The sequence below is a fragment of the Theropithecus gelada genome, chromosome 6 (genome assembly GCF_003255815.1).
Source record: "Theropithecus gelada isolate Dixy chromosome 6, Tgel_1.0, whole genome shotgun sequence".
In the NCBI taxonomy this organism is placed as follows: Eukaryota; Metazoa; Chordata; class Mammalia; order Primates; family Cercopithecidae; genus Theropithecus; species Theropithecus gelada.
In genome coordinates, this window is record NC_037673.1 from 58,435,363 (window position 1) to 58,462,432 (window position 27,070).

General features: G+C 36.8%; 1 protein-coding gene across 2 annotated transcripts in view; it reads left to right on the forward strand.

Annotated features, from left to right (window-relative positions):
• Positions 1 to 27,070, forward strand: part of ZSWIM6 (zinc finger SWIM-type containing 6) — a 223,983-nt gene that overhangs the window by 142,340 nt on the left and 54,573 nt on the right. For both annotated transcript variants that reach the window (XM_025388920.1, XM_025388919.1), the window contains 2 exons: positions 17,704 to 17,852; positions 21,490 to 21,640. In XM_025388920.1, coding sequence (XP_025244705.1) covers positions 17,704 to 17,852; positions 21,490 to 21,640 — 300 coding nt within the window. The remainder of the gene's footprint in view (positions 1 to 17,703; positions 17,853 to 21,489; positions 21,641 to 27,070) is intronic.

The following is a 27,070-nucleotide window of genomic DNA, read 5'->3' on the forward strand; positions in this document are numbered from 1 at the left end:
AAAAAGAAACAAGTAAAATTAATTTTGGTAGTATGTTTTCTTTCACTCAGTATATCTAAAATATCGATCCAACGCATATCATAATATTCGTAAATGTTCAAGAAAAATGTTGTTATTTTACTTTTTTTCATGTTAAGTCTGTGAAATCTGGTTTCTGTTACACACCTCACAACATAGCTCAAAACACTGGTAGCTACACTGCAAGTGCTCAGAGCCACATATGGCTAGTGGCTGCCACGTTGGACAGCACAGCTCTAGAGTCTTCTGAGTATGAGAATACTACTATTTATTTGTCTGTGTTCACTTTTGATAGGCCTAGTTTTGAAAGGGGCTGCTGTGAACATTCTTTTACAAGTCTCCTGGTGCTGTGAGATACTTCTAGCGTGGTTTCTCTGTCAGAGGAAATCCACATAGTTGTATTTCTTCTAGTATTCCCCATATCAGGCTCAGCTTTACTAAAGTAGCCATCATGAGGTGTGTAAAGCGTTTGACTTGGTAGTCTGCCAATGTTAAATAACAGGAGTGTAAACAACGCTGCCACAGAAGTACCTTCAGCCCTTCAAAAGCACATGTATTCAAGGACTTTTTCAAGCAGGCTTCTGCTCTGTCATATCATCTGCCTCAAATCTTGCTGCCTTGTGAAAATTCAGGCCAGCTAACGGTCATCCTAGAGAGTTCTCTGTTTGTGGCTTCTTACTAAATTGTACATTGGAAGCGGAGAACAGAATATACTGTTTCTTCAAACTTTTATGCATTCTCTCCTTTCCCTCCTTTTTTCCTTAGGTCATGTAATCCGCTAGGATCACTTTGTTCTCTTGAGCTTTAGTAAAACCGAAAGCCTCCATCAGTAATGATTTGCTTGTTCTGCATTTCTCTTGATTGTTTTGAAGGATGGTAGCCCCTAAAGTTTCTTATCAGAAAGATTTTTCAGTCTGTGTTGAAATAATGGAACTAATGAAACAATGTAAACTAAAGTTGGATGAGATAATGTGTTCACATGATGTAGTTCTTTCATAGTTTCTAAAATAGGAAAGCCTATCAAGGATAGATTGCAGGTTACCTTTAGAGTCAATATGATTTCCTAGTAACTTGTGTATAGGAACAGCTTCTCCAGAGCAGTGAATTTGAGCAATTTATCCCGCCAGCTTTCTCTTCACTTAATTTATCATCAAATTTGCTCTCAGCCTGGAAATGGACCAATTACATGAGCTGCCTTCCTGCCTTCCATTCTAGTTTGACAAGTGGTAAAAAAGAGAGGTAGGAAGCAAGCCATGGTGACCTTAAGTGATGAAATGGGAAATCTGCTCCCTGGAGGGTCTTATTTTAATTGTTAATGACTTAATAGGGGGTGGGATTAAAACTGTTTTACAAAAAAAAAAAAAAAATGTTATTGCAGTTACTTGACAACATGATCCCACCTGCCTATAAAGATCTGTATGTAAGGCACTCTCTTTTAAGAAATCTGTTTCTAAAGCAGTACTTTCTTGCATGGTTTTGTGGATACACTTTTTCTTTGAGACAAAAGTCTTGAACATGAATATTGGGAGGATTTAATTTTTCTCTGAGGAAAAGCATCACTTTTACCTCACATAAATAAAAGAGTTAAGATATGATTTAGACTTGATTAGTAGGCATCATAAAGACAAGGTTTAGCTTATCCAAATCTTTTTTGGAAGAAAGGCATATTATATATAATTTATGAGTAAATACAAAATATGTTGTTAACAGTAGGTTTTTCCCCTTTCCCTTGTGAACTTAACCTAGTAGTTGTTCTTAGTAGTTGTTTTTCTTATTATTTTGCAATATTTTTTTTAAAGGTTTATCCTGGGGAATTAAAGTTTTTCAAGCCTATTTCACACACATTGTTCTTCACAATTTCCTTGTGAGCAATATTCTTGCAATTTTTATAATTGCAGTAGTTTGTAGATAAAGAAATCAAGGAGAATGAGTTTAGTGACTTATCCAAGGTCACAGATTCAGTGAAAGTTGTTGGAATATAGTTTGTCATCATAATAGTTCAGTCCTTGTCAGTAGACCATTTTACATTTCAATATGTTTTCATAAAATTTCCCACATAATTTTAATTAGATTATAAAATTAACCACTACATTCTAAAAGAGGCTGTAAGATAGTTAATGTTAATGGCCCACCAAGGAGATTGCCAGTTGTAGTTCTGTATTTTTAAAGGAAAATTGTTTGCTCTTGGTTTTATAATCTAATAAAACTTTCTAGTGTCCATATTTTTAAAAAAGAAGCTGGTGTCTTTGCTAAGTACTTTTCTAGAGACTTACAGATTTCCAAGTGCTAACCCCACTCTTGTAGTTAATTAACTTGGTCTTTTCTTTCCTTTATGCTTCCTATTAAAGTAGATGTATTGTAGATTGGTAAACTGTGGTGTAGGGACAGAACACTGAACTTGAAATCTAGAGGCCTAGAATCCAGTATTGTCTCCACTACATATTACCTGTGTGACCTTGGATGGGACCCATTTTTTCTCATATTTAAAATGCTCATAATCTTCTCTATCAGTGTTGGGATAATTTTAATCATATGATGGATAATTATAAAAAAGATAACTGACCTTACTTCACATTGGGGTATCCACAAGTACTCATAGTTAAGAAGAGAGAAGCTGGTAAAGGGATGGATAGTACTATAATTGGAGGTCAGATTGCTTTCCCCTGACTTTCTGGCACATATTTCCTCCTCTTTTATTTTCTCTCCTACGGCTTTTCTTACACTAATCTTCCTATGGGCTAGCCTGTACTGGGCAGATTACCACAAGGAAGGACAGTCTGAGGGGAAACTGGCCTTGACCGCAACCGAGAATAGAGGAAAAAAGGAAAGGATCATTTCAGTGGCCCTTTTATTCCCATGGCCTGGACTAATCCTGAAAGTAGCCCAGACAACCCCTCACTTCCCTGTCATGTGCCTAGAGATGCCATCTCAGCTGGCCAAATGTAGAAGGCATTTATTCACATATTGGATGAGGGTTGACATATGACATCTAAGATCTCTTCCGCTCTGTGTCTTTGCTGGTGGTTATCTACAAAGGCATAGGAGGAACCTAGGCTCTGTACTGCAAAGGTGTACCTTCTGTAGCTTCACCCAGGCGTGCATTCATGTGTTGTTCTTCCATTTCAATTTGTTTGAGCATGGTTCTTACACAACCAAGACCAAGAATTCCATTCATGTCTGCCTGTCCTGCTTAACCTTGCCTCTGAATGCCTTTGTGTCGTGGCCACGTTGTATATCAGTCTATTCAGACTCTCCCAGGTATTAGCAAACAAACAAGCAAATCTATTCAGCAGTCCCATCTTCATTGCATAGCTCTTCATTTTCATTTGATTGTGAGCTTTATCAGGCTGAAACTGTGGCCTGTGTATCCTGATAGCTTCTGTAAGCACAATACTTAAGACGTAATAAGTACTCATATATGTTAAGCAAAAAGTATGACTGTCATTTTTCATTCTGTTTTGTTTTTAGTAGGAAGTGGGTATTTATTCTTTAAAGACATGTACACTTTTATGTTCCAAATCTACCAGTGAGTGACAGCTGGAGTCATCTGATGGAGGCCTCATGTCACATTTTCCTTCCTTTTATTTCCCTGTGGATGGTTGTGTTTATTGTAATTGGGCTTGCCTTAGCAACCAGTTTTTGCAGGTATCCTAGGGAGGTAATTTGATTGTTAGTATCATACCCTTTCTGTTGTATAATAGAACATTCTGGTGTTGACAGTTGGTAAAACAAAGGTATGGTCTCCTGATGGTCTGTATAATTAGCAAATATATTCTGTAGGAGATAGTTCAAGTCACTTTCACTATACCATCTTTAAAGTGCAGTGGAGTGAAACTTAAAGAAAATTTATAAAAGAAGAATTCATGTAGTAGTATTGAACTATCTAAAAAGGCAAGTCCTCATTTTTTTTCCCATTCCCAACAGCTCCCTTAGTCTCCAAAACCACCCTTATTCTCACAAGGCAGGCACTGTGGAGAGCATGGTTCATATTCTGAGACATTTTTCCTCATGAACACACATGTGCAGACATGTGCACACATATATGAAGTTTTAAAATAAAGAATTCAGAAAATAGTCTTCAGTTTTTTTCTCTTAATATGTCATGAATATCTTATGTTAGTACTCTTATTATGTAGTTCTGTTTTAATTGTAGTACAGTATTTGTAGTATGGATATATTTAGCTTTTAACTCACTGAATGACTTTGAGGATGTTGTTTGCATTTTTCCCTGTATATACACTGTTGCTGTGACCATCTTTATGTGTGAATGTGTGTGTGTATGTGTGAATTTGTATAGATGTAATAGATTCTTAGTAGTAGAAATGCCAGAATAAATGATATATACATTTTGAATTTTGTAAGTACTGCTGAACTTCCCTTCAAAAATTACCAGTTTTACCCTTAAGTTGTAAGTAAAACTTGATGTTTCTATAAGGATGTTTTTAGGCTGGGCTTGGTGGCTTATTATACCTGTAATCCTGGGACTTTGGGAGGCTAAGGTGAGTGGATCAGTTGAGCTCAGGAGTTCAAGACCAGCCTGGCCAACATGGTGAAACCCTGTCTCTAGTAAAAATACAAAAATTAGCTGGGCATGGCGGCGTGCACCTGTAATCCCAACTACTTGGGAGGCTGAGGCAGGAGAACCACTTGAACTTGGGAGGCGGAGATTGCAGTGAGCCGAGATCACACCACTGCCTTTCAGCCTGGGTGACAGGGCGGGACTCTGTCTCAAAAAAAAAAAAAAAAAAAGTGTTTTAAAAAAACGGATAAAATCTATGATCATGTACAGGTGATCCCTTTTTTTTTCTTAATATGAAAAGTTTTTGCATTTCACTTTATTGCCAAAGAAGTCGTCTTTGAACTTATGTCTCTTAATTAGGAGGAATTATAAATCTCTAGCCCACGAGGAATTTGTTGGGGAATGCAAAAACAGCCAGGTTACTTTTAGCCCAATACCCTTCATCCTCTCTTCGCCTCCACATCTTGCCTTCCCTCACACTCTTTGGTCATCTCTGACACCATCCCAACCCTCATAATTTAAAAAAGATTGCTGCCAGCTGTGATCAGTTTCCTTGCCCATCCCTCTCTCATTGAGCTGGCCTCCGATCTCTCCCGTTTGGCTAGAAGAGCTTATCATTCCCATCTCCCCCACAGTGGCGTTTCTCATACCTCCCACTGTAAAACTATTCAGAGTGTTTAAGAGTTTCAGCTTTGAAGTTGGGCAACTTAAGTTAGAATACTGGCCCTTTGCTTTCCAGCTTTGTTACCAAGGGGCAAGTAACTGAATCTCTTCAGGCCTCGGTTTTCTTGGTTGTCAAATGTGGACAATGAAGACTGCCCATTTTATAAGGTCAGGATGGTCAAGGAGTAAAAGTGAGCTGCTATTACCGTCATCATTGTGATGTGGCAGTTGATAGGAGTCCTCAAGGGCAGTGGTAAATATTTAAGGAAAATATTTGTGAACCAGTTTTTTTTTTAAGTCTTTTAAAAATAATTGGAGTCAACTATTCTTAAAGCCTGAAAACATAGTAGATCTCTTTTAATAAATCTGAAGAGTTGAATTATGTAAAAATAAGACTTCCTGAGAACTTTGCATTTAAATATCTTTATTTGTGTACTGAGTAATCATTAATACATTTATTAGATAAGTAATGGAAAATAATGTACCTGAAAAGCACTCTGGGTTTATACTCTGCAGTTTTTAATGAGCATTAGAGAATGTACAAATACTTTATTGCTTTTTTCCATATAAAATAGATGATTATTTCTGTACATGAATACCTATACTATTGAACTGCTGAAGTAAATTAAATGATAATAAGAGATGAATAATAAAATCAGAAGAGAGGAAAATAATAGAGGAGGGGCCATAAACCCTGACAGGTCTATTTGAGTTCCCTGAGATATATGCTGATGGCAGTGCTGCTTATTTACTTCCTTGGCATTTAGCTGAAAGGAAGGTGGCTTGTTGGGGGAGCAGAACCTGGTGCACATCAGGCCTTCCTGTGTCATTAGCCTCCACAATCAGGAAAATGGCTTGTCCTCTGATTGCTCCTGGAGAGGACACCACACTATTTTATGGCAGTAGAATTACGTGGAGTGACCATAGAGGATGGAAGGTGATGAAAGATCTGGCTGTTTCAACTATAACAAAATTGTAAATTGGAATAAAGGCATTAGTACCCCTTTGAAAGGAGACTTTAATTCAGGATAAAACTTAAATCTTTTCTAAAGATCTAAAGAGTGTGTTTATTGAGTGTTATCATCTTTCAGAGGTCTTCTAGTTCTCTCTTCTCTGCTGTAAAGAAAGAAATTTTTTTGAGTCTGAGTCACTAAAGTTTGTTGTCTTGCCTTTTCCCTCTCGATGCCAATGGTTGGTGTCAGATTTTGCCTGTAAGACAGATCGACCAAGACCTTTGTAAGCCACCGACTTAATGTTTCCTAGCTTTAACAGCAAACCCTAAAACTGTAGGAGATGGCCTTCTTCTGTAGGTCCCCAAAAGAGGCTGAATTAATCACCTCTGCAGTGTAGACATCTGCTGCCTAAATTCTGCCTGGATAGGCTGAATTTGACGAATTAATTTTAACAAACAGGGACACTGCTACATAAATGTAAATGTAAAAGCATTATTTGGAAAACGGTGTTACTGTGGCAGTTGGGTCACAGTTAAGACGAAGATGTTAACTTTGTTTTGTTTTGTTTTGTTTTGTTTTGTTTTTTGAGACAGAGTCTTGATCTGTGCCCCAGGCTGGAGTGCAGTGGCGCGATCTCGGCTCACTGCAAGCTCTGCCCCCTGGGTTCACGCCATTCTCCTGCCTCAGCCTCCTGAGTAGCTGGGACTACAGGCGCCGGCCACCACACCCGGCTAGTTTTTTTTGTATTTTTTTAGTAGAGGCGGGGTTTCACGGTGTTAGCAAGATGTTAACTTTGTAAACAAAAGACCTTTGCTCTTTCTTGTTTTGAATTTGTTTTCCAGCAAAGTAGATAAAATAAAGCATTAAGTCTTCAATTGGAAGTCAAAGCTGTGAATAGCTCCATGCACCAAAAACAGCATAAGCCAGTTATAAACGTGTCTTCATAGCTCAGTTTAAAATCTGCGTAATGATTTGGTGGTATCTAACACCTAGAAGTAACTGTATCCGTGGCATGAGACAGATACCTCATTCAGTATGGCTTAAATATGCTTTATTAGATGCACTGGAGAGGTGTCTGTCTGATGCCTCAGGATCATAAATACTTTTAATTATTGAGATCTAGAATGTGCCACCCTGCTTAACATTCTCTCCAGATAGAATTCTACTGCTCCTACCATTTTTATCCCCAGCAAAGATTCTGAATCAGTGAGTCTGAAGTGGTATCTCAGCATCTATTTTTCACAATATGCCTCTGGCATTTTGATATGCCGTTACTTATCAAAAGAACTATTGGGGCAAGAGAGTTTGATGTTGGGATAAATCACAACTAAATCAGAACCAAATCAAGCAGTAGACAGGGGATGCCAAAGACTTAGATAGTAGTCCTTCATATTCATGAATTCTCCTTTGCTTTCTGCCTGTGACATTACATTACCAAGGTAGGCGGGTAAATCAAACTCTCACACATCCATCTCTGGGAATGAGAGACCAAATTGTTCTACTTTTTTTTTCCAACAGATAATTTGACTTTCCCCGAAGGCCTGAAGAATTAAGCTTCAGTAATAAAATGCCCACAAAGATTAATTATACAGTTGTAAATATTATAGCATTTATTATTATAAATATAAATAAGAGCAAAAACATGATAGGCTTTAAAACATTTTAATGGACCATTTAATTTACATACATACAGATTCTGGTTCCTGCCCAACGGGGGGAATATCTAATAGCAACTATATAAATACATGAGTTATGTTTCTTTTTGCATTCCCTTCTCAAAGCTAAATGCTGAGAGGTTTGTCTTTGATTATAGACAGCCATTAACAAGTAGACATAAATTTTGCAAATCTTACATTTTATATAAGGCTTAGGCAACATTGTAATGCATGTAATCAAGACATGTTAGGATTTAAATAGTTAAAACTACAAGAAAAGAAAACCAAATACCGCATGTTCTCACTCATAAGTGGGAGTTGAACAGTGAGAACACATGGACACAGGGAGGGGAACATCACACACCGGGATGTTTTGTGGGGTGTGGGGGGCTAGGGGAGGGATAGCATTAGGAGAAATACCTAATGTAGATGACGAGTTGATGGGTGTGGCAAACCACCATGGCATGTGTATACCTATGTGCATGTTCTGCACATGTACCCCAGAACTTAAAGTATAATAAAAATAGTTAAAACTTAGCATTAGTGTTAAATACATGAATTTGCACTTTTGGGGAAATTATTGTTGTAGACATTAAATTTCCTGGTCTATTATGTATAGTGTACGTGTCTTATTCCTAAAATATAGAATGAATCTATGTTTTATTTACCTACTAGTTATCTTTGCTTGCAGTCTTATGAGTAAGTCAGGAAGATTTCTATATCACATGAGCAGATTTCTAATTTTTATTGCTTAGTTAATTTTTTTCTTTACATTATAGAATTTTAGAGTTAAGGAAATGGAGGCCTGAAGAGCTTAAGTTATTTGCTGGAAAATGCATAGTTTTTCCAAACAGTGCCTACAACTGAAATCTTCTGAATTCTAATCCATCCTCTCAACTAGTGTGTAGACTTTGGGCCATTTTTTTTCCCCCAGTGCATTTCCTTCTTGCCCAGTACTGTAAAGAAGTAAGTTAATTCTAATACTAGCTTACCAAAAAATAAAAATAAAAACCCCAACTTAATGTATCAGTTCATTTTTCGATTGCTTATAACAGAATACCAGAAATTGAGTAATTTATAAAGAAAATGAATTTATTTCTTACAGTTCTTGAGACTGAGAAGTCCAAGGTTGAGAGGCGGCATCTTGTGGGAGCCTTCTTGCTGGTGGGGACACTGTGGGCACAGGGCCTTGCGTGGTAAGGGAGCTGAGCATGCTAACATGCTAGCTTAGGTATCTCTTCCTCTTATAAAGACACCAGCTCCCTCCCATGATAACCCATTAAGCCATTAATATACTAATCCAAGAATGGATTAATACATTCATGAGGGCAGAGCCCTCATGATCCATTCACCTCTTAAAAGGCCCCACCTTTCAATACTGCCACATTGGAGTTTAAATTTCAATACGAGTTTTGGAGGGAACAAGTATTCAGATTTTCTTAAAAACTTAAGAAAACATAATTCATATATTTATACATTTGCTATTAGATTTTTCTTCACTTGAACCAAAATCTGTATGTATGTATGTATGTATGTAAATTGTCCATTAAAGCAATTTTAAAATCCATCATATTTTAAAAATATATAATAGTGTCCAGGCACGGTGGCTCACGCCTGTAATCCCAGCACTTTGGGAGGCTGAAGTGGGCAGATCACAAGGTCAGGAGATCGAGACCATCCTGGCTAACAGGATGAAACCCCGTCTCCACTAAAAAATACTAAAAAAAAAAAAAAAAAATTAGCCGGGTGTGGTGGTGAGTGCCTGTAGTCCCAGCTACTCAGGAGGCTGAGGCAGGAGAATGGTGTGAACCCAAGAGGTGGAGTTTGCAGTGAGCCGAGATCACACCACTGCACTCCAGCCTGGGCAACAGAGCGAGACTCTGTCTCAAAAAAAACCAAAAAAAACAAAAAAAACCCACATATATATATATGTGTATATATATATATATATATGGTGTTTTTAAAATCTATCCAATTTTAAGGAAAAATATACATTGTGTAATTTAAGTCAAGAGTAATTTCTGTATTCTTCTATCACTTTTCACTATTATTGGGGGAACCCGCCCCCAATATTTCAACGTATTTTCTTTCTATTTTCCATAAATGTCAGGCGACTGAGAAATAAAGAGTACAAAGAGAGGAATTTTACAGGTGGGCCGCCGGGAGTGACATCACATAGTGGTAGAACTGTGATGCCCACCTGAGCCTCAAACCAGCAAGTTTTTTATTAAGGGTTTCAAAAGGGGAGGGGGTGTAAAACAGGGAGTAGGTACGAAGATCACATGCTTCAAAAGGCAAAAAGCAGAACTACTAATAAGGGTCTAACAAAGATCACATGTTTCTGAGGGAACAGGACAAAGGGAAAAAGCAAAACCACTGATAAGGGTGCAAAAAAGATCACAAGGTAAAGGGCAAAAGCAGAACTACTGATAAGGGTCTATGTTCAGCGGTGCCCGTATTGTCTTGATAAAGATCTTAAACAACAAAAAACAGGGTTTGAGAGCAGAGAACCGGCTGACCACAAATTAACTATGGTGGTGGAGTTTCTCCCCTCCCTAGTAAACGTAAGGGCACTGCAGCAGACCAGGGCATATCTCAGTCCTTATCTCAACCACATAAGACAGACGTTCCCAGACATCTGGGTGGCCATTTATAGACCTTCCCCCAGGAATGCATTCCTTTCCCAGGGTATTAATATTAATATTCCTTGCTCAGAAAAGAATTTAGCGATATCTCTCCTACTTGCACGTCCGTTTATAGGCTCTCTGCAAGAAAAAAAAATATGGCTCTTTTTGCCCGACCCTGCAGGCAGTCAGACCTTATGATTGTGTTTCCTTGTTCCCTAAAATTTTCTGTTATTCTGTTCTTTTTCAAGGTGCACTGATTTCATATTGTTCAAACACACGTTTTACAATCAATTTGTACAGTTAGCACAATTATCACAGTGGTCCTGAGGTGATGTATATCCTCAGCTTATGAAGATAACAGGATTAAGAGATTAAAGTAAAGACCAGGCATAAGAAATTATAAAAGTATTATTTGGGAACTGATAAATGTCCATGAAATCTTCACAATTTATGTTCCTCTGCTGCGGCTCCAGCCGGTCCCTCCATTCGGGGTCCCTGACTTCCTGCAACACACTATTGGCGTGAAAAAAAAGTAAGTGGAGTATATTCTGAAGTTTTTGGGGGGTATCTGAATGGTGACCCCTTTGCCAATTTAAGCAGGCCACAGAAGACGGCACCAAATTCAGATCTACTTAAAATATTTGGCTATTTCTGTGGCAAATCAGACCCCCAAGTCTGACATGGGTATGACCCAAGCAGCTGAAATGTCTTCAGTCGTGCCACAGCAGTCAGCCCCCATCCAAGTAGTTCTGGGGCAGGTCTCCTTGTGGATTTTGGCCCTTGGTGCCCATAGAGAACAACTTAAAAAATAACAAAAATTGGGAGAAGTAACCACTGTGAGGCTAGATGTTTTTCGAGATGGAAGATTCTATTGTTTAGCTCAGTTTATCAGAAGGACCAGTGGAAATGGATGGTCAGTAGCTAATTAGAGTTTCCCCATGAAGAGGATAAGGAGGGATGTGTCAGATTTCCAAGGAGGATGTTGGGAAGAATTTAAAAATAAAAGTCAAGATTCAATAGTTGTTTGGAAAATCTCTTTTGAGGCATTTATGTAAAGAATCTATAGGTATTTTGTGCAAGGGTGTGTGTGTGTGTGTGTGTGTGTGTCTGTAGAATCAAAAAGATGGGATGGATTAGGGTCTCTGAATTTCTGTGGGATACAGTTATAGACCTAGTAGTTAACTTCACATCATTGTGTGTCCTTAAAGCTTTCTGTAAAAAAGAGGCATGCTAACAAATGCCTACAAACATACCAGTACCCTTCCTTAAATATTTATTTGCTTTAGGGTTGACAGCCCCTCCCTTGATGACCTCGGGGCTCAACATTAGCTCTAGGATCCTAGAATATGTTCATCGGCAGAAAAAAGAACCTGGAGACTGGATTTAGCAGTGTGGCTGTGTACAAGTCATAACCAATTGGAACCCATTTCTCCTGTAGAATGGGGATCATGATCTATACTCGCCTCCAGGGGACATTGTGAGGAGAAAATGAGATAATGTTTATGAAGATGCTTTATAGTGGTTCTTAACCTTTTAACTAAGAATTCTTTTTCCAGGGGAGAAAATGTATATGTGCCTTTCTCCGTCCCTCTTTCCCCCTTCCTCCCAGTACTTGATCTTCTGATAGTGGCTGGGTGTTAGGAAGCAGTGGTAAGCAGGGCAGATACAATTCTTGCTCTCATGGAGCTTCACTTCTACGTACTTGTCCAGTCCCTACTTGGAATGACTTTCTCTTTCTGGAAGAGTTGGTCTCTCCAATCTTCCTAAGAGGCCACTTATTTCCTTTGTCATCCTTGCTCATTTACTTATGCAGCCTTTAAATGTTGGCCTTCTTTAGGATTTGGTCCTAGATGCTCTTAAACAGTTTACTGTTTCCCATAGTATATCCAGCTTCCTCCTTGAAATCCTCTTCCCTCTTCTCCACTGTCTCAAGGGTATGTCAAATTCACATCTAAAACTAAGCTCATGACCTAAACGCTGCCCCTCCTGACTCCCAAACCTTGTTCTTCTCTGGTGGTCTGTGTGTCAGTGAGTTTTCCAGTATTCCATATGGTTGTTTAATCCAGAAACTCATGTCTCTCTCTATCTGCTCATCTCCCATACTACACATATCCACTTATTCACCAAGTTCTTGTTGCATTTATGAAATCCTGTCAGCCTCTCCATTTCTGCTCTCATTGCTGTTTTTCAAGCAACTATCATCATCCTGTATGCACACCATCAGAATAGCAGTATGTATTTTTGCCCCTCAATTCTTCCCCCATATTTCAGATAAAGTTATTTTTTTTATACATAAATATATTCACATGGTTCCATAATTTTAAATGATGTCTCCTTCCCCCATGTAACTAGGTTACCTGTACTCTTTCAAATGTCCTTCCAAAATATTTTATGCATATATAAGGAGATACTAATATGTAAGCTCTTTTATAAACCTCATTATTTATTTATGTGTATTTTGTTTATTATCATTTTTATTTGTATAAATTTTGAGGTACAAGAGTAATTTTGTTCCATGCATAGATTTCATGGTGGTGTGTCGTCTGGGCTTTAGGACATCCATCACCTGAATAATGTACATTGTACCCATTAAGTAATTTCTCGTCACCCACCCCCCAACTCTTCCAAGTCTTCATTGTCTATCATTCCACACACTCCATGCCCTTCTGTACATAAGCTGCCACTTACCAGTGAGAATATGTGGTATTTGTCTTTCTGTGTCTGATTTGTTTCACTTAATATAATGGCATCTTGTTCCATCTTTGGTGCTGCATGGATGTGATTTCATTCTTTTTTTTTTTTTTTTATGGCCAAATAGTATTTCATTGTGTATCTGTACCGCATCATTCATTGATAGACACTTAGATTGATTCCATATCTTTGCTGTCATGAAAAATGCTGTGATATAACATAGGAGTGCAGGTGTTTTTCATATAATGTTTTCTTTTCCTCTGGGTAGATACCCAGTAGTGGGATTGCTGGATGGAATGGTAGTTCTATTTTTAGTTATTTGAGAAATCTCCATACTGTTTTCCGTAGATGTTATACTAATTTATATTCTCACCAACTGTGTATAAGAGCTCTGTTTTCTCCACATCTTCATCAACATCTGTTATTTTCTGTCTTTTTAATAATAGCAATTCTGACTGGTTTAAGATGATATCTCATTGTGGTTTTGACTTGCACTTGTCTCATGGTTAGTGATGGTCTTCTTTTGAAAAATGTCTCATGTCCTTTGCTCACTTTTTAATGGGATTATTTGTGGGCTTTGTTGTTGTTGTTGTTGAGTTGTTTGATTTCCTTGTAAATTCTGGATTTTGTTCCTTGTCAGGTGAATAGTTTGCAAATATTTTCTTCCATTCTGCAGGTTATCTCTACACTCTGTTATTTCCTTTGCTGTACAGAAGCTTTTTAGTTTCATTACGTCCCATTTCTCTATTTTTGTTTCTGTGCTTTTGAGGTCTTTGTCATAAATGCTTTGCCTAGACCAGCGTCCAGGAGAATTTTCCCTAGGTTTTCTTCTAGTATTTTTATAGTTACAGGTCTTACATTTTATGATGAGACAAAGGAGTCCAACTTTGGTCTTCTGCATGTGGCTATGCAATTTTTTGAAATTTATTTCCAAAAAGGACACCATTTATTGAAAAGGGTGTCCTTTCCCTAGTGTATATTCTTGTGAATTTTGTGGAACATCAGTTGGTTGTAAATGTGTGGCTTTATTTCTGAGTTCTCTGTTATGTTTCATTGGTCTATGTGTCTATTTTTATACTAGCACCAGGCTGTTTTGGTTACTATAGACTTGTAATATAATTTGCAGCCAGGTAATATGATGCTTCAGCTTTGTTCTTTTTATTTATTTGGATTGCTTTGGCTATTTGGGCTCTTTCTTCTGTTCCATATGAATTTTAGGATTGTTTGTTCTAATTCTGTGAAAAATGTCAATATTTGGATAAGGATTGCTTTGAATCTGTGGATTGCTTTGGGCAATAGGGTCATCTTACTTATATTAATACTTCTGATCCATGAGTATGGGATATTTTTCCATTTGTGTCATCTTTAATTTCATTCATCACTGTTTTACAGTTTTTTTGTAGAAACATTTTACCTCCTTGGTTAAATATATTCTTAAGTATTTTATTTTGTTATTTGGTACTTATTGTAAGTAGGATTTGGTTCTTAGGTAGATTGTTATTGGCATATAGAAACACACTTTTTGTATGTTGATTTTGCATCCTGCAACTTTACTGAATTCGTTTATCAAATTGAATCACTTTTTGGTGGAGTCTTCACGTTTTTCTAGATGGAAGAATGTATGATCCGTGAACAGGGATAATTTGATGACTTCTTTTCCAATTTGGATGCCTTTTATTTACTTCTCGTGACTGATTACTCTGACTAGGACTTCCAGCATTATGTTGAATATGAGTGGTGAAAATGGGCATTCTTGTCTTGTTCCAGTTCTTAGAATGCTTTCAACCTTTCCCCATTCAGTATGATGTTGACTGTGGGTATTTCGTATATGGCCTTTATTATTTTGGGATATGTTCCTTTTATGCCTAGTTTGCTGAGAATTTTTTATCATGACAAGATGCTGCATTTTACAAATGCTTTTTCTGTGTCTATTGAGATAATCATATGTTTTTTGTTCTTTATTCTGGTATCATATTTCTTGATTTGCATGTTGAACAATCCTTGCATCCCTGGTGTAAAATCCATTTGATCATGCTGTATAATCTTTCTGACACACTGTTGGATTGGATTTGCTAGTATTTAAAGAGTTTTATGTCTGTGTTCATCATGGATGTTGGTCTGTAGTTTTCTTTTTGGCTTGTGTCCTTGTCTAGTTTTGGTACCATACTGACATTAGCCTTGTATAATGAGTTAGGGAGGATTCTGTCTTCTGATTTTTTGGAACAGTTTCAAGACAATTCGTATTAGTTCTTCCTACGTTTGGTAAAATTAGGCTGTAAATCCATCTGATCCTGGGCTTTTCTTTACTGAGAGATTCTTTATTACTGATTCAGTCTTGCTACTCATTACTGGTCTGCTCAGGCTTTTCTGTTTCTTCTAGGTTTTCTAGTTTTGGGGCATATAGTTGTTCATAATAGGTCTCTGATCATCTTCTTTATTTCTGTGGTATCAATTTTAATGCCTCTGTTTTCATTTCTGATTTTATTTATTTGGTTCTTCTCCTTTTCTTGGTTAGTCTATCTAGTATAAACATCATTAATTGCCTGAAAAGTGGTATACTGTGTATATTTTTATTCTCCTTGATTTTTTTTCAATCAACAGTATGTCCTGGATATCTTTCCATTGTAATGCATAGAGAAGCTCCACATTCATTTTTATGGCTGCATAATATTTCTTGGTAGGAATGTTGAAACTGATGCATATCAGGACAAAACATCTTTTATTATTTAGAGTTTTTCTTTCTTCCATTTTGGTAACTTGTCATGAATTCCCATTCATTACTCTCAGGGAAAAAAACTAAGCTCCTCACCAACCAAGCCACTCAGTTGACCCTGCTTCTTTTCTCGAGGATTATCTTGTATTACTCTTCCTCTCATCTTCTATCCTTGGGTTGCATAGAGTGCCTTTTATTTCTTCCATGCACCATGTTTTTTCCTGCCTAAGGGTTATGCTCAAGTTCTTCTCACATGCAGACCCTTCCCTCCTTTCCTGACCTTTAGTTCATTTTTAATTAGCTTTTAATCCACTTAAGGCAGGTCTCACCTCAGTGCCATTTCATCAAGGTATGCTTACCATAGCAATCCAAAGCCAGAATTCTCTAATGATAGTCTTCCATCACCCTGCCCTGTTCCTCTGAGCAGTTATTACCATTTATTATACGTTTGTATATATGATTATTAGATTGATATTTATCTCAAAAACCTAAAAAAGTGTTTTTCAAATAGTGGGTGGCCACCCCGTTATAGGTTGTAAAATCAGTTTTAAAAATTGTGACAAGCCATCTTTAAAAAATGAAATAGAGTAGAAAATATTGAGCCTCTGCTTATAGTAAGGACACTTTCTTTCATCAAATTTTTGCAGATTAATTATGTAAACACACAGACACATAAACATATTAGGCATGATGTAAAATATATTTCTTATTGTGGGGTCTTGTTCAGCAAAATTTGAAAGCCTCTGAACTAGGTTATAGATTCAGTGAGGACAGGAATTCTGTCTATTTTGTACACTATTCTATCCCCAAGTCTAGCAGAGAGGCTGGCACTGAGTCAGGCACTCAGTAAATGTGTTGACTGGCTGAATGAATGAATGAACATATACTTTTGCAGGCAGGCTCAGGGACCCACTGCCTTCCTCTACTAGGGACTAGTAGACCCTGGTTCTAAGCAGATGCTAGTGATTATTTCTTTGGTTAATTGAGTCTGCTTTAGATTATTAGAAGACAGGAAAAGTAATACAAAACCACACCTACAGATGTATTTTTTTAAAGGGTTGATAAGCAGATGAAACACTGAGGATGAATGATTTTTAGATCTAAATTTTTTATATATTACTTTTGAAACTTAGACCTTAAAATACCATTTTATTTTATTGGCAAATAATGAAACAACCTACCTGCCTAAATATCTGGGTAGTTTTTAAATTTCTAAGGTAGTCTTTACACACAGGGCTTATTACATAGCTGTTATCTTTGTGTGTACTTCAGGAATAAAATATTTATGCAGTTTGGCAAGGTGATACTACAACCTGGTTTAATACAACAGCTGCACTGCCTGTTCCCATGTGGCTTGATTTCCCTTTTTAATCTGCGGTTTTCTGCAACTAAAGACTTATGTCAGCATGTAGTTTATACAGCAGCAGATAATGGTGAAAACTTATTGAATTAACATAGTAAAGAGAGAAATACTCTGCTGAGTTAACTTGTCTCATATTTTTCTAAAGTCTTTGAAAAACATTTTTTCCAGCGTGGCCTACACAGCTTTATAAACATCATGTATTTACAATGAAACACTTTTGTGAATTTGATTTTTTAGAGAACCTATAAACTCATCTCCAGAGATAATAGTCTCTGAACCTAAAAAATAGGAATATCTCAGTTCTAAAGTAATCTGCATTTGGCTTAGCACAAATCAGGAGAGTTCTGGAAATGAGAGTGATCCTTGTATTTACTTTGTCATAAATTTGTATGTATAATTGAAATTGAGATTGAATTAAAAAGTAGGCAAAAAGAGTCTTAATCCTTCTAGCACAGAGTTTTTATCTAGCCTGTGTGTTATTATTTTTCTTTCTATTTCTAGGTGCTCCCGATCCAACAGCAGGTGCTAGTATAGATGATGAAAACTGCTGGCACTTAGATGAAGAGCAGGTTCAAGAACAGGTTAAACTGTTCCTTTCCCAGGGCGGGTACCACGGATCAGGGAAGCAGCTTAATTTGCTCTTTGCAAAGGTATGATTGTCTATTTCTAAAGAAATATTCTAAATATATACATATATAGGGACTATCTAAATATGATCATGTCTACAATAGGATAAAGTCTCTTTTGAAAATTAAAGAACAGGGTCTAAGTTAGTTGACCAATAGAAACTTTTGTATTGTAATGCAAGCTTTTTTTCCCCTTAGGTGATCTTAGACAAGATGTGGGACATTTTTGTCTCTCTCAGTTCCTATCAATAAAATGGTGATAATTTATACAGTTTTGAAAAACCTCTTACAATAATAAAAGCAAAATAATTAACAATGTTATTCAAAATGCCATTTTTTCAAGTTTTTCCCTTTCTAGTTGATTTTCCCAAGAGAACATAGTTTTATAATCCCTAAAATGTGCTTTAATTATTTAGTTTAATAATGTCAGTATCTATAAGTTAATTTCAAGAGCTTGAGTTTTAGAGTCAGATAGATCTCAGTTTAAATCCAAGTTCTAGATCTTTCTAAGTTTATAAACCTTGGCAAATTATTTGTTAATTTTCTCATCTAGAAAATTAGTTAATAATAACATATTTCCTAAAATCATTGTGATAATCGTGTTAAATGATGCTGTCTGCTGTTCATCTCCATCATTAAAAATTGATGTCTCAAGAATTTAAATTATCTTGGTCATAAGTTCCTTGTGAGCGGAAGCTGTGTGTTTTGCTTTATACAGAAGTTTCAGTATCATACACAGATTTGTAAATACTGAATAAAATGCTTTTTGAATAATATTAAATCAGTATATTTTCATTGGGGGGTATAGTCATCATTATGATTAATGTATTAAAGTTGGTTTTAAGGGAACAGATAACTGTTCATTGATGCTTTTGTTGAATATCTTCTCTAATACTTGTTATAATTGAAGGTTTTTTTTTTTTTTTTTTTAGTTCAAAAGAATTAGAGTAAACCCTGTTACTGGGTATGGCCAGGAATAGTGTATTCTGCTTAATCAATACCATGCTTATAAAGATTTATCCTGTATACCATATGTAGATTGACAATTTCCCCAGAATTAGATTACAGTAAAATACATTTAACTCTAATACTACTTTACACATGATTTAAGCATTCTTTGGTGATTCACAGGCACTTCAAACTCATGTCATGCCTCCGTGTCAACAGTCTGCAAATTAATTACCATTAAGCTATAGATGTACATGAGTGCTGGTTACACAGAGAGTTCTGTTTTATATACTTAAGAGTAAAGTGTTTATTTTCATTGCTGTTGCTGCATAATAGGTTAGAAATCTACCAGAAAAAAATAAACATTAAATCAAATCCACAATACTAATAATGTAAAAGGTTTAGTATATTTAGATGCACAGGAAGTATTTCATATATTCTTATGTTAGAAACAGTTTGAAAGATGTATTATTAGACTGATCTGCAGTTGTTCTTTTTATCCCTGTATATTATATATACATTATGTATGCCATGTGAAGTAATAGCAACCTCTAATTTTGGAATTAGCATAACTTGAAGTTAAGACAGATACAGGTTCTGATCCAAGCTGTTCCCCTTGTCCATTGGGCAAATTATTTTACCTCTCTGAGGCTTGGTCTTATAATTAATAAAATGGGGATTATAATCTGGCCTATTTTACATAGTGGTTGTGAAAATTAAACAGTAAGTATAAATGTAAAACTCTTTAACATTGTATCCAAAAAATGGCAACTCCTTTGCTTCATCCATCTTCACCTGTTAATGAGTTTTTAGTACTTTGATATTAGGAACAAACTCCTTTATAGGAATACTGAAGTAACGCTCCTGGAAGCACAACCTTTGTGATTCAGGGTAGAAGTGCTTTTGAGTTATTTATAAAGCTCAAATTCTAAAGTTGGTGAGGAAGTTCCATTTCTTGAGGGTACAGACATCAGGCAGGATCTATTTTAGATTTGGGCTGCTTTATTGAGGATCTACTGTTTTCTCCTTTCCTTGCCTTTCACATAGAGAGAGTCCTGAAAGAAGGATCAACCACCCCACCTTTTCTACTGCTCGTGACCTTGCTCCAGTAATTTCTTACAGGGAAATTACAGCTGAGATTCTTACTTATTGAATACTTAAGAGTACACATTTTTGGAGTGGATGGATTCATTTAGGGCTTCCTGCAGAGAGGTTTACCCTTGTGTTTCTTTTTTCTTTTCTTTTATTTGGGAAATGTAGCACAAGAGTAATGGACAAAGCTTAAAGTTCCAACTTGAGAGGCAAAGTTAACTTATTAGATCTGTGGTTATTATTCTGCTTTGTGGATCACCCATATAGAGCAAGAGAGTTCTTGAACTTAACAGCTCTGTCAATTTTCTTTTACCATTGCAATAGAAGTATGCTGCTGCTCTTTATATAAAAAAAACTTAAGTGAGAGAGAATCGTTATGCAAGTACTAATTTATCTCAAAAATTGAAGGACTTGCACAACTGTGAATATACTAAAAACCTTTGAATTGTACAGTTTAAATTGTGAATTGTATGATATATGAATTATGTCTCAACAAAGCTGTTCCTAAAAAAACTAAAGGCCAAGTGTTATTATTATACACATTATCAGATCTACTTAGAATATTTCTTGAGTTCTCAGTGGACTCTGCATTAGGCTCTGCTTTTCTGATGGTAAGTATAATCAGTGGGAGAGTCAGGAAGATGCTCCATTTTTGTCATGTTTGTTTTGGTATTGTATTTCTTTAGGCTAGCAAAGTTATGGCATCTTACTAAAATTATGGCATCTCATTTTATGCAAGGAAACAGCAGCACCTTGCTTAAACCTGTTTTGGTAAACTAGGTAGGTTCAGATACCTGTTCCCAGTGCCAGATTTTACTTCTGTGGTTTGTCAAAGCATGAATGCCTACTTTGTTGGAGTGTAATCTTGAATCACAAAGTGTACTTGGTTTAGATAAGAGAGATAATTTGAAGGAGAACTGGTAAAGAAAGTTTCCGAAGGGCACGGTGGCTCAAGCCTGTAATCTCAGCACTTTGGGAGGCCGAGACGGGTGGATCACGAGGTCAGGAGATCGAGACCATCCTGGCTAACACGGTGAAACCCCGTCTCTACTAAAAAATACAAGAAAAATTAGCCGGGCGAGGTGGCGGGCGCCTGTAGTCCCAGCTACTAGGGAGGCTGAGGCAGGAGAATGGCGTAAACCCGGGAGGCGGAGCTTGCAGTGAGCTGAGATCCGGCCACTGCATTCCAGCCTGGGCGACGGAGCGAGACTCCGTCTCAAAAAAAAGAGGAAGTTTCTACTGGACACAAGAAACACGATTTACTCACCTTAATCAGTGTGTAAGACCCAACCAGAACATTTTTGGAATTGAGAGCATTTTTTCTTCATACGGATTCTAAAATGTAATTCAAAATAATGAATGGGCATTTCTTTGATTAAATTGCTATTTAGAGTAGGGAATGGTTTTAAATTATATATTTTGTTTGCTTAAGAGGGCTGGTGTGAAGGCTTGACTCCTCCTGCCCATCCCCCACCACACACACACACACACACACACACACACACACACACACACAGAGAGAGAAACAGAGAAAAGTGGTGGTTTGTCTCTTGTGTTGCTGTGGGATTTTGTTGTGTTTTTGTTTTGAACAATTTTCCAAAGGTCTGTTTTTCCCCACTAGGTGCGGGAGATGTTAAAGATGAGGGACTCCAATGGGGCCCGCATGTTGACCTTGATAACGGAGCAATTCATGGCTGACCCTCGCCTGTCACTTTGGCGACAACAAGGCACTGCAATGACTGACAAATACAGGCAGCTCTGGGATGAGCTGGGTAAGCATGTTTCCCGACAAATTACCATTGATTTGCATATGGATAAATACCATAGTCAGATGTTTCAAGAACATGGTCGTAGTATTGCTGAAGAGAGAGCTGCTCATACATGGAACATGTTGCCAATATATAGGTTAGAAGCATAGGAGGATTTAGAACTTGGGCTGGCATTTACAGAAAACGACCTTGGCAGAGTTTTGGGGGAATTGCCTGATCTCAAGGAAAGTTAAGTGCAGGAATCTCCCTTTAAGTATTTGGGGGGTAAAAAAAAAAGCTGTATCATTTTAAAATAGCAGTTTTATATGGTAGAGCTGGCTATTTATTTCTAGATTAATATTGTAATCAATTCAGCTAAAATTTAGTCTTCCCCCTTCTCCCCACAGTGGAATTGTTGAAATTAGTTTGGATATTCATTTTATTTTTGGCTACTATAGATTTAAATGAACTGTTGATCCTCAGAATGGAAAAATACAGCAAATTCTAATATTTATTGCTTCCTAAGTTCCTGGTGGTTAAAAATACAAATATAGCAAGTGTTCAAAAAAATGAGAAATCCACTAGTCATGTTCATTAAAAGAATACTGGGAATTTTGTTTGGATGAGTCTTGGTACCCAATGTTCACCGCTAGGGAAATAATGAATGATGTGTTCGTTATCTTGTCTTTTTATTAAGAAATCTATAAGTTACACCTGAAATTTTGACAAATATATCAGTGCCTGTATTAATTTTATGAGAAGTAATGTTGTCTATATTTACTAGAAGATCCTAGTCTCAGTGAAATTTTTCTTGACTAATGATGGACCACATCATGCTGATTGATCCCAGGTGTAGTCTAAACCAAAAGATGCTATCGTCTGTGAAGATACCAAATGATCATAATCGGAAGGGGTATTTGAGATTAGCTGTTTTACAGATAAGGAAACAAGTCCAGAGAGGTTAGGAGACTTCAAACATGACACTGTATAATCTAGGGTTATGCAGCAAGTTGGTAAAGGATTTGACACCAGTATTTCCTTTTTCCTATTAATAGGATATACGTTCAGGAGTTGGCTGTGGACAAGTTCACTACTTGTGAACTATTAGATATTTGTTGACTTTTTCCCTGGAAATTTTCTTAAGTATCTTGTAATAACTTAATCTTGCTGCTTTCTTTGAGTCTCCTGAAATAATAGTAATGCCCTTTCCCCCAATCAAAATGTAAATCAATCTAACTACAATAGATAGTTTCCATGTATTAGAATGATGTTTGGGGACACAGTGTGGTGGTTAGAGAACACAAGTATAATGCATGGTTTAAATAAATATTTTCATAAAATCCTGAATGTTTTACTTTTCAAGTAAATCTTTTTCAGTTTTGTAACTCTGTAGTACAGACTAGATTGGTTAGATGGTTTATAAAGTAAACAGGATTAGCATTAAGAAAACTATAATGAAGGTGATCATTTAAGGAAAAATTATTGAATTAATATTAAATGAATGCAATTTTACAGAGCTTTGGTACTTAGAGAAACTTAGAATTACAAATGACTGGTTAGGAAGAAAATAGCAACTAAATTTTTTGGTTACCAAAAAAGGTACTGGTGGTACAGTCAAATAAAATTTGCAGTGTTCACATTTAATTCATGGTCAAATTTCACTTTTCCAAGTGGGTTTTGAAAATTACATACCTTAACCCTCAATCAGAAGTATAAATTTTTATTAGGTGGAAGTTTCCACCAGCTGATTCTAGTTATGCCCTCTTATGGACTACTTTCTAATTAAGGACCAGGCTTTATACAAATTCTTTTATTTCAGTCCAGCATAAAGACCACAACCTCTTGTCCTGTGTGCCCCCCACCCACCACCCCATCATTACTAGACTGCTAGAAATTCTCCTATGTACTCTGATGGCAAGCAGAGGTCACTTGCCATTTTAATGGGGTCTAAATTCTGTGAAGAATCTCACGTAGAAGTAACAGTAAGTATCACATCTTAATATTCATTCACCAAAAAATTAACTAAAAGTTGCTTCTGGACTACAAAAGGAAAGGCTTTTGCTTCTTAATAAAATGGGGCAATTTGACTTTGTGCCCCTACACAGAGCTCACATTGCTTCAAGGCTCTGCTTTGGAATTAAATGCTGAGCACTGCCAGATGCCAGACATTGAGAAGAGGCTGAGTTTTGTCGGCAAATGGGATCTGCAAGTTAATTGGTGTTTTCTGCAGGCTTCTGGCTGTGAAATGAAATTGGAAGCCCTTTAGCCACATGGATAATACAGGACCTGAATACAAATGTCACATGTCACCATCAGGACCCACTGTGAGACAATAGTGTTCCCACTCCAACACCGCGCCATTACAGATCATTTAAATATGGGGATTACATTTAAACTAAAAGCCCCATTTGCCTTTTACTGCAATTTAAATGTCCTCTTAGCAAAAGCTAAGTGACAAATTAAATGAAAAAAATGCCCACATTTTTAAAGCTGTAATGCAAAACAACCTTTTATTGCTTCTCATGTGCCACGAATGAATCATTATACTTGTCAACCCTAAACCAAGCCATAATTGGAGCAGCTACTGTTATCAAAGTGGGGCCGCTCTGTGACAGCTTAATAAAGCTGAAACTGTTAAATTAAATCTCAGATGCTTAACTCCTTAGCAGTGGTGGATTCATTGGGTCCATTTCTGGCAGTGGCCAGTACACCAGGAAAAAAAAAAAAGATTCCTGGCATGAAAGCCTTAATCTGATGCAAGTGTACAAGTGAGAGTATGCTAGCCAAGTAACTCTGCTTCTTGGCAGATGGATTTGGAGCCATCAGATTGTCAGCCAGAAGATTACAAAATCTTCTTCATGCAGCCCAGTGTCCCCCTCCCCAAGATTTAAAATTTCCTGCTTACATGTGATTTATGAAAATTTAAGTGTTGATGTTTCAAAATTAATTGTAAAAGTAACATTTATTTTAACTTTTTCTTTCTTTCAAGTGAATATATGAAAACTTATTTGTGGTAGCCACAGGCCCAATTTCTTCCCCCCATGCTCCAGCTAACAAAGGGACTGATTATTCTGTTTTTCTTTTCTAATATAAATGCCTATGACATTCATTTGGTATGAGTTAACTTTTGTGATTTACTCCCTGATTTTCATAATGTAGTATGAAATAGGTACAGATGCATACTCTTAAGGTCCTGTTTATTGCATCTCATTTGCAGATACATTTATCTTGTACATGAGTCAGTTTTTCAAATATTAATTTTACTTTCTCTGCATGATGTTCATTTTCCCAGACATACGCCAGTGTTCACAAGATGAGTAATGTTGTATCATAATCAGCTATAAGAAAAGGTATATATTAAAATAGAAAGCCCCATTGTAATGGTAGAGGTTGTACGTTTGATAGAAGCTACATATTTCGTAGAATCTATAGAACACACACCTCTTGAATTACATTCTTTATTCTGTGACATGCACATTTTCTGGAAAGCAGATCACAGAAATAACCTTTGGATTTCAAAGAACAACCTAGTGCTGATTGGGGGTGAGCACACCTACTGTTAGCTGTAATGGCTGTCTGTTCAGCACACTTAATTACTGCGGGGGTCTAGGGATGAGGGGATATACTGTAACCTCTCATCTGTGTTGATGGCTCTCTTTTCTTAAATGTATTCCTAGACTGCAATTTTACTTTGCTTTATAAAACTATAGGTTGTGGCTGCCAGTCTATTAAAACCTAATTAAAATGAATGTCATTAGAGGAAACAGTTAAATAACACTTAATTACAGTTTTATCACAGGGAAATATTCTTAAATTTTTATTTTCAATTGTTACATAATATGTTTTTCCCCAAGTTTTAAACACTTAACTTTCTCTCAGAGCTGAGTCACGCGCTTTGCTTTCTAGCATATAAATCCTGTTTCTTAGGGAGAGGATGGGCTGCCATTGCAAGAGCCTTGCTGCGCTTGCTTCACGAGAACAAGGTGGCATCTCTCGAGTTCTTTTCACGGCTTCTCATCTGGAGACCTACTTCTGTGTGAGCAGAAATAGCCATAGTTAGATTTTTTTTCTAGTTTGAATTTCATTGTATGATTAGTTTGACCACTTGTTATTAAGCAACAGCTATAATGTTCCTTGGTAGGGTGCTAGATAGATTGAGTGGTATACAGATTCAGTACACTTAGAATTAGAGTAAATCTAACTGCGTTCGGCAGTAGAGAACACAGCCTACCCTTTGAGACTGTATTTTTTGAATTAACCTGCTCCGCGGACCCAAATGCTGTTCCATCTTCCATCCCAGACTCAAATAGTGATTTTTCTGTAACCACCTACATTATTCTTGAATAAGGAGAAAAACATATGCTTAAGTCACACATTCAAAATGATACTTTTAAGTAATTTAGGACAGTCTCTGTGTACCAGAAATAAGATTCCAAAGACTCTGCTTTACTCTGCTTTATAGGTAATTGTGGATAAATTTCTGGGGAATGCTGTCTTACATCTTTGAAAGCAGGAGGCTTAATAACTGCCCCCACCAACCACCCCCATCCCTGTTTTGAGCTTCTTACTTTAGTTGAGTTATTCAAACTAACTCAAGCTTGCCACATTTTAAAGTTGATGGTGGTGAATTAATGGCTAAGGAACAACTGCTTCTTTTTGAGAACTACAAAGCTTACCAAAATGGTTCCCCATATACGTAGTTCCCTCTTTGCTAGTACCACAAAGAAAACAGCAATTGCCAGAGCTCCCTTGCAGCAAAAAGATGTCAGTACACACTTGGTAACTTCCAAATAGCTGGAAGTACAGAATGTAATTCTAATGAACTACATATCAGGATTGCTTGTCATCTACCTGTTTATCTTCCCTGGGCATAAGGAGAGTACAGCTTTCCCACGACATACCACTGTCAGTGCTATATTGTTAACCTTCTTTCCAGAGGTCTTCCTGTGGTCTCTCTATCAGTGTGTATGAAGCACTTGCTATGTCTAGAGGAATAGATGTATTAGTTATTTGATTTTGGGGTAGTGATAGTAGCAGTCATCAGGAGGGGGTAGAGAGATGTAAACATTAGGAGATGTGATAAATAAGAACAGCCAAGAATGGGTGAAGAAGAACTTTTATAGAGTAATTTCATTACAAATTAGTACAAAGGTTTGTAGAAACCAAATTTAATATGGTTTTATAGGATGTTTACGGAGGTGTGTTGCAGGGAAAAGTAGTGTGACTACTCCAGAAAAAAGAAACAGCCTGAACAAAGACAGCAGTGGGCTCTGTGGAAGAGAGTAGAGAGCCTTCAAATTCATTATCAAAAATGTTAAGATTTTCTATCCAACCTTGCTGTTCTGTGTTGTTACTTAAAAGCAAAAAGGGAGATGGTAGATAGGTATCATAAAACCTGGATTTTTGCTTTATTTCTCATTTTGGTCTAGCTGCTAATGATAACATAGTTGCCAA